The sequence below is a fragment of the Varroa destructor genome, unplaced genomic scaffold (genome assembly GCF_002443255.2).
Source record: "Varroa destructor unplaced genomic scaffold, Vdes_3.0 BEIS01000001.1, whole genome shotgun sequence".
NCBI classification, from domain to species: Eukaryota; Metazoa; Arthropoda; class Arachnida; order Mesostigmata; family Varroidae; genus Varroa; species Varroa destructor.
In genome coordinates this window covers 47,287,571-47,306,108 of record NW_019211454.1, presented here as the reverse complement: position 1 = coordinate 47,306,108, position 18,538 = coordinate 47,287,571, and the positions used below count along the sequence as shown (strand labels likewise).

The 18,538-nt window shown below is 42.0% G+C and overlaps 2 protein-coding genes across 4 annotated transcripts in view; both read left to right on the top strand.

The window, feature by feature from the left end:
* Positions 1 to 18,538, top strand: part of LOC111246944 (uncharacterized) — an 85,179-nt gene that overhangs the window by 39,132 nt on the left and 27,509 nt on the right. The gene's annotated exons all lie outside the window — the stretch shown is intronic.
* On the top strand, positions 2,821 to 8,005 carry LOC111246976 (innexin inx2-like). The gene has a single exon (XM_022797461.2). The coding sequence runs from the start codon at positions 3,160 to 3,162 to the stop codon at positions 4,258 to 4,260; it is 1,101 nt and encodes a 366-aa protein (XP_022653196.1). The 5' UTR covers positions 2,821 to 3,159; the 3' UTR covers positions 4,261 to 8,005.

The following is an 18,538-nucleotide window of genomic DNA, read 5'->3' as shown; positions in this document are numbered from 1 at the left end:
GTCTTTTTCAAGACATTTTTTAAACCTATTTCCTAGTGAAACCGTTATAATTGCCCTTTGATCGGCGTTGTTAGGTACAACACATGCTGCCATTCTACCTAACAGTCGCAACTTCGGCTAAAAGGGGGGCTACTTGTTCCGTCGGCATTCAGTACACTGGAGCATATAGTTGTTTCGACGGCACAATCCATGCTACGTTTCCAGCAAAACAAGGGACTTTTTTACCTGTGCCCATTTAATGTATTTATAAGAATTGCAATTTACGTGAGGTCATACGAGTCCCTCTATAGATGCCCGGGCACCACTAAATACTCTTGGTGCTTAGTGGACTAATTACTACGCAGCTAATGATGTACTGTAGTTAATTTCACATCTACTTATCTATTTGTCTGCTTTGGTTGATTTTTCGACGTAATTTGGGAGGGAAAATGAAATTCATGGATGCCTATCGCAGAAAAACACGCACCTAGTCCACGGCAGGACTAAAACTCTAGCGATGAAGTGCGTACATATATTCGAGATGTTATTTCAGCGTTCAACGCGCCATGCGATATTTTGCCTAAGATAATCCCTCTGAAGTAATAACGAACAAAACGTGTCAGTAGGGAACGTTAAGGGCTGTGCTCAAACGGTTAACAGTTAAGGCAATCACTGTAGAACTATATACGGTTTTCCAGTGTTATAAAAGCGTGTATCAAATAACTATTATGACAACGATGAAATCTGGTCAAGACAGAAAACATGTCGCACTATCCCCGTTTATTCGATGTAAGGGGTGCGCCCGCAACCTTTTGATATCCCCCTCAGAATGGGTAAGAGAAGGGCAATCATATGCATGGCAAGCCGAACCGCCAGCACATATAGATAGTAGTAAGTCTACACTTCAATACCGACGTAAATTCTAGTTAAAGCGAAATAACAGGAGCAACCTATACATTTTACCTTCGTAACGTTTTCCGATACCTTGCTAGTTGAATTAATGAGAAAATCTGTACCTGGGGATTTCTTACCGATCCTTTCTACATAGAAATGGGGAGCAGAAAAGCGAAAAAATCAACACAAATCTTTCCCGAAATTAGTCTCTAGCTAATTTAACCTGGTTCTTTTAGTGTCAAAGCCATCTATATGCATTGCGTATATATTAACGTAGGAAGACTCAATAGTAGGCTTATAACTGGATATCCTAGGTAAACATTAAGCTAGTACTTACAGCTGTAAATTTACTCTAATAGGACTAACTAATAATCTAGGTAACAGAATGGGTGATTAATCATTTTTGGGCTAAATTGGATGTATGAACTATAGACACAAAAGCTAAAATGGATTAATAAGAAGCTATTAAAAGTCTTTTTTTTGAATAGTGCTAAATTTTTAAATAGTTTTTTTTTTTAAATATGTGCCATTTTCATGTTAGATTTTTGTACGTTGTATTGCATGTGACTTTAAAAAACTGGTTTTAATTTGAAGGTTGCTGAAGCAGGCAAAAATTGATAGGTTGCAGGTTTATGTACAATGCGCGACGAAATCCTACTTTCGCGTCAACACAAAGTCGCGTAAGGTCATGATCTTATTCAGATCTTGTACGGCGAGTATCGTCAAGGTCGTTTACCTTCGACAGAGTTTAAAGAAATCGGTTCAAAGTATGTTGCCATTATACTTAAGACAACCTGCACGGCCAACTTTCCCATTACCTGCGTATCGGGGTTTTGTACCTGATACAATACAATTGTATTCCTTTTGCGGTTATCGAGCCCAGCAAAAATTGTCACCCAGAAAACCCAGCATTTGCACTAGCGACACCAGTGATCCGTACTGGTATTCTTCTATTTCAAGACAGCGTCTAAAGAGGAGGTTTGCGGCTCTGCCGGTCTATTTCGCTGGAGTTGCGACCAACTCAATCCGATTTTACTATCAACGACCGCAAGCCCGTCTTTACCCCACGAGAAATATATACAGTTGGTCGCCATTAGCTAAGTCGCTTTCGTTTGAGGTCCTGCTAAAGTTAGGCCGGCTTGTTGTGCTAGTTATTGTTCAGCGACGCCACACCGTTAGACCCATCTCAGCTTGGCACTAGGATGCCTGGCTAGCCAGCCATAGGCTATCTACAAGGATGAGCGGCACCTTCTGTCCGCGACAGAAGTAGTATCGACACTCTGGCTCGGCGAATTCAATGAGCTCACCATCTGCACGAGTTTCAGCCCACTAATTGGATCCCGCAACAATCTCCCGTCGTCCGCAGCTGCACTCATCAGTGATCGCCAAGTATGCTGATCCATAGCCAACCGTTACGTTTAGCTAGAAGTTGATGGTTGTTTGAAAATGGCATGAAAACTGGATTTTCTACAATGTATCAACGGTACAATGTGTATAATCGAAAAGTATTTCAAAAAACTATACCGATTCATCCGGTTCTGGCTACTCATTTTTCTATTTGAAAATATTGCCATTGGTACACAATAGATACGCTATCTGTAAGGCGCCCGATTGGCAAGGCCAAACACGCGCGTTCATATCGAAAGCTCGTTAAAGCCAGCTCCATCATAAACAAATAAAATCCGACTTTTGCTAATTTCTTTCTACACTCGATCTTGTTGTTGCCGTCTTTCACACCGCTGGAACACTGTTCCCTGATGCTTCTCAACAGTCTATGCGACAAAACGTTGTCGCTACAGCTATTTCAGTGTTCGACCCCACCATAGCCCCTGCTCTCCTCCCCACCACACCATATTGGGTGGGGGGATATTCGACACCAGCGCCCTCTCACTAACCGATCCTCCTCTCGACGCTGACTTGTTCCCAGCCAGTTTATTGGTCCAGCGCCGGCTAGAGTGTTATCCCTCGCCCGGTTTCGTGGCGGGCTTTTGACAGCGCGAGCGGCGATACCAACCCACATAACAGATCAGACCACATCTGACCGAGCAGCACAACGAAGAGTGTGTGTATGTGTGCGTGCATGCATGCATGGTGTCTCATGAGCAAGCAAGAGCAGCCAATGAAGTGTAAGGTGAAGTCGTCTAAATTGTACATCGGCGTTGTGTGAAATCAGCATTTTTTGCTTTCATGTTTTGCCATTACGAAAGGCTACTAGTACTGCTACTTTAGGCCAGTACCGTTTGGTAAGGTGCCCTAGCGAGCAGTTGGAGTTGAATCGGCAGTAGGATGGATAAGATTTTTAGCGGACTGAAGGGTTTTATCAAGCTCAATAAAGTCAACATCGACAACCATGTGTTTCGACTGCACTATAAAGTGACTGTGGCTTTGTTGATGGGCTTCTCGATTCTCGTCACGTCGAGACAGTACATCGGAGACCCCATCGATTGCATCACGAAGGACGCGGTGCCAACAAAGGTTCTTGATAGCTTCTGTTGGATTCATTCAACGTTTAGTATAAAAAGCGCTTGGCATAAGAAAGTCGGTGTGCAAGTACCGTACCCGGGCGTAGATAAGTACACTCCTGGCGAGGAACGAGTTTACCATGCCTACTATCAGTGGGTATGTTTCGTGCTGTTCTTTCAGGCTTGTCTGTTTTACATACCGCGCTATCTATGGAAAGCCGCTGAAGGTCGCAGAGTTGAAAATCTTATACTGGACTTGAACAATCCGATCTTGAATGACGATAAACGCAAAAAGAGCATTCATATTCTGTGCCAGTATTTTAAGGACAATCGCGGACACCATCAGACGTACGTGTTCTACTTCTTCCTATGTGAGTTCCTTAACTTCATCAATGTTGTTGGCCAGATCTACTTGGTAGATAGCTTCCTCGGTGGCGAGTTCTCAACGTACGGGTCGAAGGTGTTTCAGTTCACCGAATGGGACCCAGCCGTCCGCTTTGATCCGATGGTCAAGGTGTTCCCCCGTCTGACCAAGTGTACGTTCCACATGTATGGTTCGTCAGGTGATGTTCAGAAGCATGATGCGATGTGCATCCTGCCTATTAACATTATCAACGAAAAGATCTACGTGTTCATGTGGTTCTGGTTCGTCGTGCTGGCTATCGTGTCAGGCCTGACTATCATTTACCGTGCAGTGATCGTGTTCATTAGAGAAGCGCGCTACCACGTGCTGGCCACGAGCGCGCGAGGGACCCAAGTCGAGGCTCTCAAATCGCTGAGCGAAACTTGGGACGTCGGTGACTGGTTCCTGCTCAGCTTGTTATCGAAGAACCTCGACGCAGTCTCGTACGATAGCTTCACGAGGCAGCTTCTGGAGCAGCACCAAGAGGCCCAGAAAGAGTTTACGAAGGATAGCAAGGAATGACTACTGCAAGCCACTGAAGACGTCACTTCTGAAGAGTCGTGTGCCATGACCACTTACGAGTCGTCACTGTCTGGGTCGAGGAAGTCGTCGACGGCGTCTCTCAATACTACTCGACCCTCAGCACCGGCTTTTTCTTCCTCCTCGGTCTGAACTAACTGACTCAACATTTCTACTGCTATTACTACTAGATTTGCTGCTACTACTATTAACAACTACAGCAGAAACAAAGGAAGCGCCACAGCTGTCGAATAATCTACAAAAAAAATAAGCAGAGGTCAAACAAATTCCTTCGACAAGCACAGTTACTACCTGCGTACAGTTCAATCTGACTTGACACCTCTCTCATGTGCCTGGCTCGTGTGTTGAATCATGACGGATCATATTTACGCAAACCGTTCGGTAAACCGCCGTGTGTCATCTAGAAATTGGGGTCGCGTAACATTCACTTCTAGCTATATGAACAGGCCTGATGAAAAGGACCAATCAAAACATTCACACAAATGAGCATATTTTTCTGCCGGGTGACATTATTGCGGCAATAGACTATGTGCTACAACGACTGCCGCGATCGATACGATTCGAGCAAACATTAACGCGATTCCCCGACTTCCACGAATAAAAGTATCAGTACCAACAACGGTCATCACGTGCGATTCTAAAGTGACGCCGATCGGCAAGCCGAGGCTGTGTGTATATGAGCCCGAACGTGATTCATACGTTAATACAATTATCCAAGCTCACCAGTACGAAACATAGCGTGAAGGGTGGCTTCTGTTAATATTTAGCTGGCTCAGACTAGATCAACCGCAGCATTGAAGGATCACCTCATCAAGGAACAAACAGCCCCATTCTATCATCGATTACCATGTAAAATTAGAATGACGAAAAAGTACAATTCCTATTTTTGATACTAGCAGAAGCAAAAAACAACTATGCTTATTAAGCGATTATTAATGATAATGTTTAAAGTCTCGCGCTCGTGCGTATGTGTATTGAGAGATGATCCGTGCGTATCTGTAGTTCTGTATGTTTGTATGGGATAAGCAAGTGCTGATAATTGTGCGGGTTGTATGTGAAGGTGAACGATCAATATGGATCATCGTATTGAGATTTGATACATGACGATAGGCAGACATCATTAGTTACATAGAGCGAGAAAGGGGAGCGTGTGAGAGAGAGTGAATACATTGGTACACTATTACGCTAACATAAGCGGTTCTTAGGGCACCCTTTTTTGTTCTACTGTTTTGTCGATCGAACTAATAATATATCAATACTGCACTTGTAGAGAAAGTCGATTACAATTGTGCCCCTACTACTTGCCTACGTTGTTAATCAGCACACTTTTACGTATTTGTTAGAGTCTACTAAATGACGTCGTGCAGTAAATCAACGCCGTGATGGCTTCTTCTCATAGCGTCCGCTGCTGTTAGCCTACTTTGAGCTTATTTCGACGCGCTGGTTCTTTGTTGAAGCGTTTGCTGGCTCTCGTTCTGCTTCCTTTTCTGCTTGTCTTTGTCCTTTCCCACAGATTGACATAGTTGTACGACGCAGCTTCGCGTGAGCTGCGCCTAGTTGGGCTTAGCTTGCACTGTACAATAATACACTTCCGCCCCAATATATCTATGGTCCGCTGCTGGCCGGCCTGCGGAGCTAGGTCGCTGATCCAGTTGCTGTTGCTGCCTCTGCCGCCTTGTAGTCAGTCGTTGCTGCACTCGATGGTGCCGAATGTTATCGACGGGCGACACGGTAAACGGTCTGACTAAAACCCAATCCAAAAATAGCTACGTCGGCCCCTTCCCCAAACAGTCGTCCAGCTGGCCCGACCCTATGGCACAACCAAAAGCCAGCCGGTGCGAACCACTGCAAGCTACTGTGAACTAAAGGCTTGAAAAAGAGGTGCTCTTTTTTCGCGTTCATCGGTATAACTCTTGCGAGCCGGCCATCTCCGAAAGCGTTTTTTTCTAAGGACGAAGCACAGAAAAGTAGTTCTCCTCCTTCCATTCTCCTTGTTTCCCTTGACCTTGTTGGCTTAGGATCCCTGTTTTTCATACTTCGCTCTGGTCTATTTAACGATGATCAGCGAATTAATCAGTCTTCAGTTGGCTCAGAAATTATACTTCATCGATAACCGAACCAAATGTATCTTTGGGGAATATATATATATATATATATGGTGTAGCTTGACAAAAACAGTATACTTTTGCAATCGTCTTATACAGGTTCGGATCGGCGTTTACCGTTTATTTAACTTATGATTAAGTAAAAATGGCCCTAGCGGCATAAAACAAATCACTTCCTTGGCAAGAAGGAGATACTAAACTGATGTTTATATAAAGTGACGATTGACCCGACAAAAAGTCGTCACGTTCAATGCGATGAATATGTTCGAAATCAATTTTGGTAGATGAAGAAGTTGGGGATTCGGAAACTCACACCGTTTCTAAGCTACCTTAATTTAAGATTTGATCTAACTTGAGATGAACTCTAATTAACAGCACAGAAGAGCTGGCAACAACGCAATCTGTCCCTGGATTCGTTCGCTGGCAGGAAGATTAAGCTAGTACTAAAATGGCACGGTACTAGTTATTTGAGTAATAACGGTATTGCTAGTTGAAAATTTACTGTTGATGCAACGATGATATGGGCTAGCAAAAATAACTGGTAATATAACTTATATTTCCAACTGGTTTACCTGTGGGGGATCAACCGGAACAATCCATCGAACATCGTCCCGAAGGAGGCACGGCGCGTCAAACGTGAGGAAGCGATAAATAAGACAGGATAACGAATATGTGCGTACAACTGACATTGACATTGATATCAAACTAGGACGAGAAATACAATCTTTGATTGAATCGAAGTCGTAGTTTATAAAATTCGACGGACCCCATTATAAATATATTGCCAAATGAAGCCATAGTTTTGCGACGTCTCCATTGCCGACCGATGACCTGTCATAGACGAATTCGGACTTACCTGACTGACTCATGTCGTCGGTGTATTTGGACAAAATCACATTAATCCGCCGCATTTCTCAGACGGGTTACCATCCATACAACTGTTGTGACATTATAGTTAATGTTGCAAATGAAGGTGGTGGGCGTGTGTGTATGTGTGTGTGTGTGTGTGTAAGCGTGTGTGTGCGTGTGTTTAGTTCTAAAAAATGGACGAAAAGGCATAGGGAATCGATGGCCTATTTCAAAGCGAAAGAGTACGTTTTTGTGGGCAGAGTAGATAAGCTGAGATGAATCGATGTAGTTTGTAAATACAGAAAAAAAAAGAGGAGAGAACATTAATTAAAATGAAATAAGGTGCACCATATGGAAAAGTGATCGGTTGTAGAGTGACGGGGATGATGGTTCCATTTTGGTAAAAATAAGAAGTCGCGTTTTAACGTACGGTCAGTAATTGACATAGTTGTTCTAAAGAAAGACAATAGAATAATAGACTGGAAAACGGGCAGAGAACGAGACCAAAAAAAAGGTGGAAAAGTATTTTGTTACCTGTAATAGGATTTAAAGGTGAGAAATAGATAACGGATTATTAAGGGATGTCTACAACCTTTGTACTGCTCGAACACGTAATAGTAAACCATAGTGAAGCTGACGATATATCTAGGTGATGATGTTGAGCAAGGAAGTGAATCAATTATAATACATAATCAACTTAAATACAACGACCTAACTTGAACATATCGCAAAATTACTTCAAAATAAAAATATATTATGTTGACTATACGATATTTGACGGTGTGTTTTTTAATTTCGCAGAGCATTACTCTACACAGTGATTTCAATGAACAGCGTAACTTGAGTTAGTTAGTTATTCGGACTTCAACTTCGGGATTCGGTTCGATTATTCATCTCTCTCCCCCCCTCTCCCCCTCGCCCCCATCTCCCATCTCCCTCTCCCTCTCGCTCTCGCTCTCGCGCTCTCTCGAAAAATGTCCATACCGACGTTAGTGGATACGTTTTTGTTACTAAACCTATCAGTTTAATTATGTAATTAGCTTATTTAATTAGCAAGGGCACAATCCAAAGGAATACATCCAAATGAGTTCGAAGAACTGAGACTCTTCGCTATGATCGAAATGTTGTTATTTGGTGATACTTCGCTCCATAAACTAGGTAAGAAGCTGTCTGACAAATCGAACGTTCGATGGCCGGTGACTCATGACAATGTCAGCTTTAGGGAAACATGTACTCGGTTGCACTTTAAAGTTCTTGTTTTGGCTTTTTTTCTTTCTTCTACTTTGTATTTTTATTGTCGACATAAACGATGTTCCTCCAGCCGAGGTGCGGCACAAGCCCTACACCGATAATTTAAAGCTATACGCTCCCTCGAGTAATGATAGGGACCACTTTCTGTCCAATAAAATTCTTATCTCTGTCTAAATGCTCTCACGCACAGGTTAATAAATATAATTTGAATGATACAAGCGTTCATGTAGTGCACTCGATTTCGGATAAGTTGGTCGTTATTGTCAATCTTCATTCATTCATTGTCTCTAAATTTCGTTCAGAAGTTTGTTACTAGATATAAGGGAAACTTTGACACGTCTAATAGATAGATTGTAATAATTTGATAATAGCCTGTTTAATGAAGGGACGGTGGCGAGAATGGCGTTGGAAATGGTCCGACGTGAAAAATTAAATGATACACTTCCGGCGGAGAGTTGTCCATGAGTTTAAGGTCAGAGGAAAATCAAAATAACATTACTTGTACATGATAATGTAATAAATATTCGTCACGCTGCTTACTGTACACTGATAACTACATTGCTAAAACCTTGTAAGCCTATTAATAATCTGACGTCGTTGGATTCGACAAATGTTCTAAAATATGATTAAAGTTGTAGCAAGCGCAAAGCATATAAAACGAAGTCAAGAAATGAAAGTGGCTAGAACCCGAATGCGAGTTTCGGGCTTCTAGTAAGTCATATCATAGCTTCAACGAGTGTGCTAGTAATGGAAAATTATCAGGCCAGCTGGTCATGATGCCTTTGGGATGTTCCACCAAATGCCTAGAAGAGATCGATGGCGGCTACATATGGTGTGCTTTTGGTGACTTAGTCAGCATCCCTTTCAAGCGAAAAAGTATCGTCTTATTCACCGCTATTTACATGCACATGGTCTCTATTTGATTGTTTCCTCCGTTCAGCTTCTTCTTTTTGTTCTGGTACAGTCGTTTTTCCATGGACTTAACAATGATCATCTTCACCGACTATCGGTTCATATTCAGCGCCTGGTGCCCCAGTAGCGCTTTTCGCTTCTTGGTGCCTGGTGCCCGTAGTGTAACTATAATATATGAATTGGTGAATATGGTTTGCGCTATGCTAACGGAATCGCCGTCGGACCCCTTGGCGGCTTTGTCAGTAAGCAAACTGGAGACCGTTCTGGTTGGAGATTTGTCGCTATCATCGCGTAGATCCTAATGTGGCTGGCAAAATAGGCGATCGTCTCGTGAGCTGTGGGCCCCCTTGTGGCTCAGTGTGCGCCGGAGCGACTAAGGGGCCAGATCTGTCTCGTTGAAAGGGAGCTGCTAGCGACCCGTTGAATATTTTGTCCCAGCCGGCTATCTAACCCGAGCAACAAGCGGCGGCAAAATGCGTCGGAGAAGCACTCCTTGACGAGGAGAAGCACAGTGTCACACTCAGCCATGCCTACAAGTCTGTCGGTCGAGATCAGCGACTGCGAGTTCGTTCTTTGCGTCAAACGCGCGCCAAAGCTTCCAGCGTCTAGAAGTTGTTTGCTAAGAAAGCAGAGGCGATACACACAACCCGACAGGGATCCAACAACTGAGGAGAACCAATAGAAGTTATCAGGATTCGAAGGTTGGTAGCATAGCTGACATACTTATCAGCGATACCGTTCATTAAATAGATACGATATAGTAAAGTACATAGAGTGAAAAAGGCATCACGAAAAATATCTTTATGTCAGTTAAGAGTGGTGGAAGCGCAATCTTCTCCGTCATTCATCGTCATTTGAATCTTCAACCAATAAAGATTCAAAGCTAGACTTGGGGTGTAGTTACGCATTATTGAGGCTCAATAAATTGCAACTGCCATCTAAATGGACTCCCGAATGATACAGTAATACGCAAACCATGTAGATTCATCCAAATTCTAATTATAATTTCATTTTCCCCTTCATTTTCGAGATGAATCGAATTGAAGGCGAGTTGTTTGACAAGAGTTAATGGGGTTCCTTTAACTTTGACGTTGTTTGCTTTGACACTTCACCTGCTCGACCCTTTCGTGTCGTTTTCCATAACATTCATATCGGTTTTCGTCGATATGTGTCACTGCTCCATGTTTTCCAAATTTTGTCGTTTAAGTGAATCGTGTAACGAAGTTAGTGGCGGTGACACCAAAGTTGAAATAGTTGTGTCATCTCAATACAAGCAAAGTGAGTAAAGTGGTCTTTTATATTTTATCAAACAAACAGGCCATGTTAAAATTACATTTTGTAGCTCGTCTCCGTGGCATTTGCAACCGGCGTCGTTGACATCAATAACTGCGTCGACTGCAATAGTTAAAATCAAAACATATTCAATATTGACCATCGTCATAGGGCAAACCGAAAAATCATCAAATACAGGTTTGAAGTGAATGACGTGTGCACCTAATTAATAAGCCATTATTACACGCACGTCGTAATAGTTAGTTAAATGTTCTAAGGAGGCCACATTTTGTTTTTCAAAGCCTCAAACCAGCATGCTTATTAAGACTTCGGAATTTACTTGTAAGTGGCTATCTCAGGGCAGTCCTGCTTCCCTTCTCAGGGCAGTCCAACGAGCCCAGTAGGCCTGGGTTGCACTGGCTAAGACCCCATTCTAGGTCGGAGGGAGAGATGAGCCCGTCTGGGCATGCGCCTCAAAGCTCCGCAACTACGAGCCCTGCGTGTGCATGAGTCCCTGTATATGTGAGTCTAATTAAGTGCGCGTTGCTGGATCTATTTTTTGTTTTGCGAGTCTACTTGCCGTCTAGCAACGTCACTAAATCTATAATTCGCAGTTTCCTGACAGAGAACGACGTTCCAACACCAGGTGGAGCAGGTTTGCGAAGGCGACCCAAAGTACTGACACGGTGAAGTCAACATATTTGTCGGTCTTCATGCTAGAGTGGGCAAAACGCATTAGAACGAAAGCATTTTTATAGCATAACTGCAACTGAAAACTGTCTTAATAACTAAATTGGATATGTTGTTCCTTGGAATTTTGAACGAAATGATGAATTTACTACGAAACATGATGTGATGATGGTTCATTTAGCTACGCATGTTCTCTACATGTATCGTGCGACGTATGCTTCTAATTTTCGTTTTTCAACGACCTATCAGCGATACGAGTAGATCGTGTGGGCGCATCGCATATTTCAGCTTTCGTGCTGTGCCAGTTAGCTGGCAAGTAAGGCTCTCTTCCTTCACAGGAACCAGCGCCTACAACTGTGGTCATGACGTCAGCAGCTTTGCTAGACTTTCTCAATGAACGTAGTAGAGGCTACGTACCCCACCCCGCGGTTGGCAGGACGGTGACCGCGCGTGACTCCGTTACATCAGCCATAAATACTGTCACCTAGGCCCTTAGCGTTTAATGCGCATGCGTCGTTTTTTGCAGCAAGAAACGGGCCTGGATATTGTAGATAGACCAGCTGAGCCAAGGTGCGTCGACCCCACAGGGCCCCACCAGACGAGAGAGAGCGGCTGCAGTAGACGGTCAAAGAGAGGAGGCTTTTGATAGAAAGGTAAGCTGGGTAGTAGGATGGGTGGGGTGTGTTGGCCAAGTCCAATGGGCCACTAGGGCCTCACCGGATTTATCCAGCGGCTCTTCGTACCCACCTTTGTATGTACCTCCGTTCAGCTCTCGCCAGTGAACTCATAGATGGTAGATCAATCATTAAAGCAGCAGTTAGAGGGCGTTACACTCGCAGAGGAAGTCGCCATTTCGTTCGGGATGGTTCGTTCTCAGGAACATAGCGAGATGGAGCAGGTGGTGATCAACAATTACAATATAACAAAAACATGTCCATCTTGAAATCTCCATGAAATTATGCGTTGCAATATGCTTTTGCAGCATATCTGCGAAAAAATTCACATACTACCCTAGTAAATACAGTTTAAACATGTAAAAGTGAATGCGAAAAATAGATTAACACTGACAGGTGGTTTCAAAATGGTCATTCTCGTTCTCAAGCACAGATCACACATCATCCTTTGAATGCCTCCCATCTCATGATTGTATCGACCCAAAGTTTGTAAACACCAAGCAAAAAGTTAGTACCATGCTAAGGACAAACCAATGGTCTCCACCAAAAATCGCACACTAATTCCTTCGACGAATTTCTTTTCAATATTCAACCCGATCAATCACAATATTTTCCTTTATAGCAATGCGCTCCGACAAACGGAAGTAGCGTATCCACGACATAAACGCTTTGTTGTGAATCGGTGGGAACAGCTACCGGAAAATCGAAAATTAGTATATTTCTGCTCTACGATGAGAAACTGAAACATCTACAAGCAGAGATATTGTTGGACATTCACCATACCCCCATAATGAATACCTTCCTTAAACTGACAACATTCAACATCAGTTATCTGAAGTCTTTATATCGAATTGCTATCTGGTACACTGATTAAAGCGTACAACTTAAAATGTAAACAATGCTCTTTTTACAGCAAACAAATTGAACAGTCATGAATAGATGACGCTATTTTCATTGTCTCAATTAGGTTATGGGAGACATGCCGGGGTCATCCGGCCCAACTCAGAAAGCTAAAGCTATGAAAAGGCGTAAACGATGCAATTTGTTTCCACTTGATGCCTTCCGCTCCGAGATGCAGACATTGTAACCGTTCTTCTAGCTCATCTTGTGTTTAGTCGTCACAGAGGACATCGTGCAGAATACGCTAGGATTTCTTCTGGATACAGAATTTGCAATTAACAATGTGCACACTATAAGACGGAGACAACCGAACATCAGGATCATAAATCGGATTTGCCTGAATCATTCTAAACGTTCTTACCAGCCGAAAGTAAGTGTTCACAAATCAGCAGAAGCAGCGCGTCCTACAGCCATCATCTCTACGTCGAGACTGCGGCGAAGGGCTGTTTACCAGCTTTCTAGTAATATAAGAACGAAGACTAACATTTTTTACAATTTCTGACCACTGTGTAATTAAATTTGAAGCTTTTTTATCTTGTATTTTCTACGGATTGAATTAGAGCTGTAATGGACTGAATGTTTTACAAAACTTCTAAATTAACAACGAGGTATAGGTAAGTTGGTCACAAAAACGCAAAAGTCATGCGTCATTTGCCAACAATTTCGGTGTCTTGGGGTAGACCTATTCATGTGGCCTTACATGAACCTTGAAAATTCTTGTTTGCAGCAGTGTAACCGAGCTGCAACGAGGTACAGCCTTGGTAGTCCCCTATTCTTGTATGTGCAACAGACCCAAAATGACTTTTCGTATGAGTTAGAGCTAGATGAAAGAATTATCCAGTTGGATTCAAGTTCAGATTGCACGCTGTAAAAGCTCATAGTTTCTATAAAAGTAATTCTATACATTTTTGGTTTATTGATTGAAGGTACTCAGTGCACGTTTTTTGTGCCTACGAAACTTTCAGTCAAAACAAAAGCCTTAAGCACTATCTGAATTGCTTAGGCTTATATTTTTACTTATCGAATCTAGACAAATTCGTTTATTTTTGACCTATTTCAAGATTTCAAATAAGCAAAAGAGCTTTTCGAGCTTGGTACCTGTAAAAAAACAATCGAGAACTAGCACCTAGAACTATTTTTTCGCCAAAAAGTAAATAGAGTTTTCCTTGATTATGCACTTCAATATCCACGATAAATATGAGAAAACGATGCACTAAACGATATGATATAAACTACTGTGATTATTTATATTTCATTCATAGTTTTCCTCACTTCAAAAGCAGGCGCTCTTTTATACATGGCAACAGAGCGAACTCGCCCGCATCCTCAATGGGTCTATGAGTCTGTGAAGCATTGTGTCAATCAAAAGCTTAACAGAACATGAGTTCCACAGCAACGTTGAACACTCATAGCATTTCTGTTCACCACCGTAGATAAAGCTGGCGGTGGATTAAAAAGTTAAGAGATAAATATTCCCAACCTACTAGCAACACAAAGAAACTTCAAACGTTCTTCTAAAATAACGTTGTTCCACTTACTAGGCTACGCGTTTATAAAGATGCGCTGGGCCTCAAACCTAAGTAACTTAATAAACGACCCTTACGCTGTCAGTTGCTTTTAGTTAAATGCGTGTTGCAAAAAACGTGCCGGAACTTAGCAGTATAGTCCCTCTTTTGTTTATCTTCGCATAATTTGTATCATTGGATATTTTGCTTATATGAACTTGAGGGACCCGATGGCTAGGTTCTGTTAGCTAGTAGCTTTCTAAAAAGGCGAAAATTTCCAGCAGGCCGATTGAGAGATACTCAACAGAGTTTGGCTTATAAGAACACATCGAAACAGCCGAAGAACATATTGATACATGTATTATATATAAATTAATGGTCAGTCTAAAGGGCAGAACATCACTGCTAATTACGGCATTCAAATAAAATTCCAACAGTCCTTTTAAGATTCTGCGCCTTTTTAGACCTTTTCAACCCTGCACATTTAAGAGCATTGGGCCCAAAACAATCCTACGGACATTTGTTGTATACGGCTTATGTGGGCAACACTGAGACGAGTTTACACTTAACAATGTCACTTAAGACACGATTACTATTAAAAAGTTATTTGCAGACTAAAAAAAGAACCTTTTGAGAATAAGTGGGGTAATTCTTAAACTAAACACGTAATCGCGATGAATAATGGCTACCTAGAACGGATATGACGGTCAAAAACACACGCAAAGAATTTCGTCGAAACACGTGATTTTCTTTAGGTGCAGTCTTAAAAGACAAAAAAAACGTCCAAAAATGCTTCGTTTTCTATCTACATCTGTAGCTCTTTGCCGTCTGTTACATGTTATTCAGCTACGAACCGAATGGAAACCAGCTTAATGGCCAACTCACGTAGACGGTCACTATATTTCATAAGTTTATCCACAAAACGAACGTTTACAGAACGCGTGAATAAAGGAAATCTCTTAAAGTTTGTTTCTAAGCAGCATCAATGGAAATTTTCTATCAGTTGAATGTTATTTGCAAGCTCTTTTCTTACTTATTGCACGCTCGGTATTTCCAAAAACCTTCCAAAACGTCTCTCGGCGGCCCTATGCTGGTTATATCTTTAGAACAATCACTTCTCATTCGATGTGTAGAGACAGCTACGGGTTTGTTCCGATTCTCGTTGCGGCACGATGATCTGCGGGCATCAATATGGCTGGCATTCCGCTAAAATCCAAAAGCTTGCCGCGTACCTAAACGGCGCTACAGTTCGCGCCCGCTTTACTTCATCCGCTCAGTGACCACACGAAAGCATTTTTAGAGACAAACAGTAGTGATTTCGGATGGGGTCGCCCCTTTGATGACGAAACACCCCCGTAGCCTAGTGCAAGTATCTCTCATACCACATGCCCATCCCTTGACACAATCCGTACGCAATTTGCGCTGCCCGTAGCAACAATAGACATGGCGTCGTTTCAGAAACACCGACCACATCCGACCCCAATGGGTGACGCTGGCTGTTTAAGCTTCTTGCGATTCCTTCAAGGGCTAGCTCTATCATATAAATTTTAAAAGCTGAACAGCGTGTTTGGCAAATAGGTTCGCTGCTAACTTTGCGCGTATCATCCTAAATTTAATCTTAAGTAATATGTGTGTAACAAGCAAAATTATGGGATACCTTTGCAATATGTCTTTAACGTTTTTTGCAGCTATACAGCGCAAAATGTGCGTTTTTCAAAAAGTGTTTTTGAATCCGATTTTCCGTCAGTATGAAACGAGGAACGAAAGCGACAATAGTGACCGCGTCTACCAAGACATATATACATGTCCGCATAAATTTAAGCCTGGCTACGATAAACTCCGTTGGTGTTGTTAGTTAGCAATATATGATACGCGTGCGTCCTATCGAGCCGTCGAACGCTGTCGCACAAGTTAGAGGTACGCCGGGGGCCTCCCATTCGCTCGCGAACCCCACAGCGAGCGTATACGTTAACGTCCAAGCCAAAGCCGAGAAAGGGCGGGACGGGGGCGGGGGGAGGCGAATAGACCTGGGGAAGGAATATTCCCGCAAGAATGATATGGAAGAAGAGTCTCTGATAAGCTGTATACACAGTAGTGGCTCCAGCGTGAATACAATTCGCAGCAAAAATAAGCGGCATTCACTAGCGCCACTCCCCTCAAAATTCCACATAACCACCGTAGATCACGACAGGCCCCACTTCAATAGCACTTCTCTTACTGTCTTCTAGCCAAGTTGTCCCACGATTTATCTTTAGATATACACCAAGTTACAACGTAGCCCTAACAGGCAAATACAGCCTGTAGTCGAGAAGATGCGCCTTCCGACAGTTACCTATGTTCACGCGATGAATTTGTATTCAGACCGTTTCTGTCCTCTGCGGGCGAGTGAAAAAAACTAACATAGCGTACATTTCGCATAGCACAGTAATTGGTGTATTTGTTAATACATACTGATAGAGGTACCTCCATATTATGTGACGCATGTTGCAACGCTGGATATGTACCGAACCCGTGGCGAAACAAACACCTTCATCCACTATTTTTTAAGTAAACTATCTGCAAAAAGCTTGTAATTTACAGCTTTTATTTAATTTGATAGTGTCAACAAATAAATAAGAATGTCCTTTTAAAAACTGCCGCGTTGACTATATTCAAAAACGGTAATTTTTCATATATATATATATATATGCAGATATAAAAGAGATTCTCGACTACACGGAATATTGAAGATTAGCAATAATTTAGTTTTCACGGGCTAATTTGTTGAAAGCATAGTATTTTTTAGGAGCTTGAAGGTTGATGATTATGAAAACTCACTACTAATAAGATATATTCGGTTGGTAGAGTGAGGCTTTCAGCCATGCACTTCGTATCAATATTACGTATACACAAAATTAATTTTTTTTCAATCAGTTGTCTGAGGCAAACTTGCTCCAACGTTGAATTGGAACAAGAACGAGGAGGATCCTTGGAAATCGAATCAGGTGTGTATAAGTAGAAACGAGTATGCCTATGAACAGGCAGATGTTAGTGATGTGTCGTGCTCTTCACACACACACCACAAAAGTGTGTTGGCAACAGTCACTTGGTATTCATGGTATATATTCCGTGTGTTTGAATCGACGATCTTAAAAACGGCTACAAAGATTATGGCTATCCATTATGGTGACAAAGCTTGGCTATGTGAAAAGAAAAAAAACATTTGCAATACGAAACCCATAGTTTATTCAAAAATTTAACACCCGGAAAGCCATTGTAAACAATAAAATTGCTCGTGCCAGATCTCTCCAAGTATTTGTTCAATATTTAATACAAATTGTGTCACCCACATACACGTTTAGTTATGACAAATTAAGAAAAATCATATTTATGAATTATTGTCATCGGTAGGTGTACATGTAATAATTGTTAAAGGGTGAGTTGTTCAATAATGCCCGATAAATTGAGCCTTGCCATTATAGTTATTACCACAGATATTCTCGGAAAGAAAAAAGAGAAAAGAAAGAAACTACGGCACGAGAATCTTGCTAACTCTTTGTAAACGAAAGTTGGTTAGAGTCACATCAGATGAGACAAAATAGCGAATGATGCATATCGAACAGCCTGCTTTTTCTGGTTTGCTTGTATAGAGATCGACTAGTGAGGGTGAGCAGCAAGTAAGCTACACAAAAAACGATCGATCATCCAATAGGACCTTCTGGTTCTGTACATAGGTTATATATAATTTGTTGCATAAAACCTTGGTGAGGTGAAAAACTCTATTTCAGGGGTAAACCATAGATTGCGAGAGATACCTATCGGGTGGCTATGACAGCTCGCTTGTGTTATTAAAAAGGCAAATTGTCTAATTGCTATGGCTTGTTTCAATAGGTAACTAATGGGCGTCGTAGAACTTATTTCGTCAAGTGGAATTCAGACGTTGACATCCCCCAGATATTCAGAGAGTACTAGTCCTAATACTTCGTTCCAAGAATTAGACGAGGCAACTCAACTGAAACTACAACTAAATTGTCTCATGGTTAGTTTCAAATGGCTAGTGATGCGCGTTTTGTGAAATTTTTTAAAAACATTATTGCTTCGGTACTCGATATACACACATTAA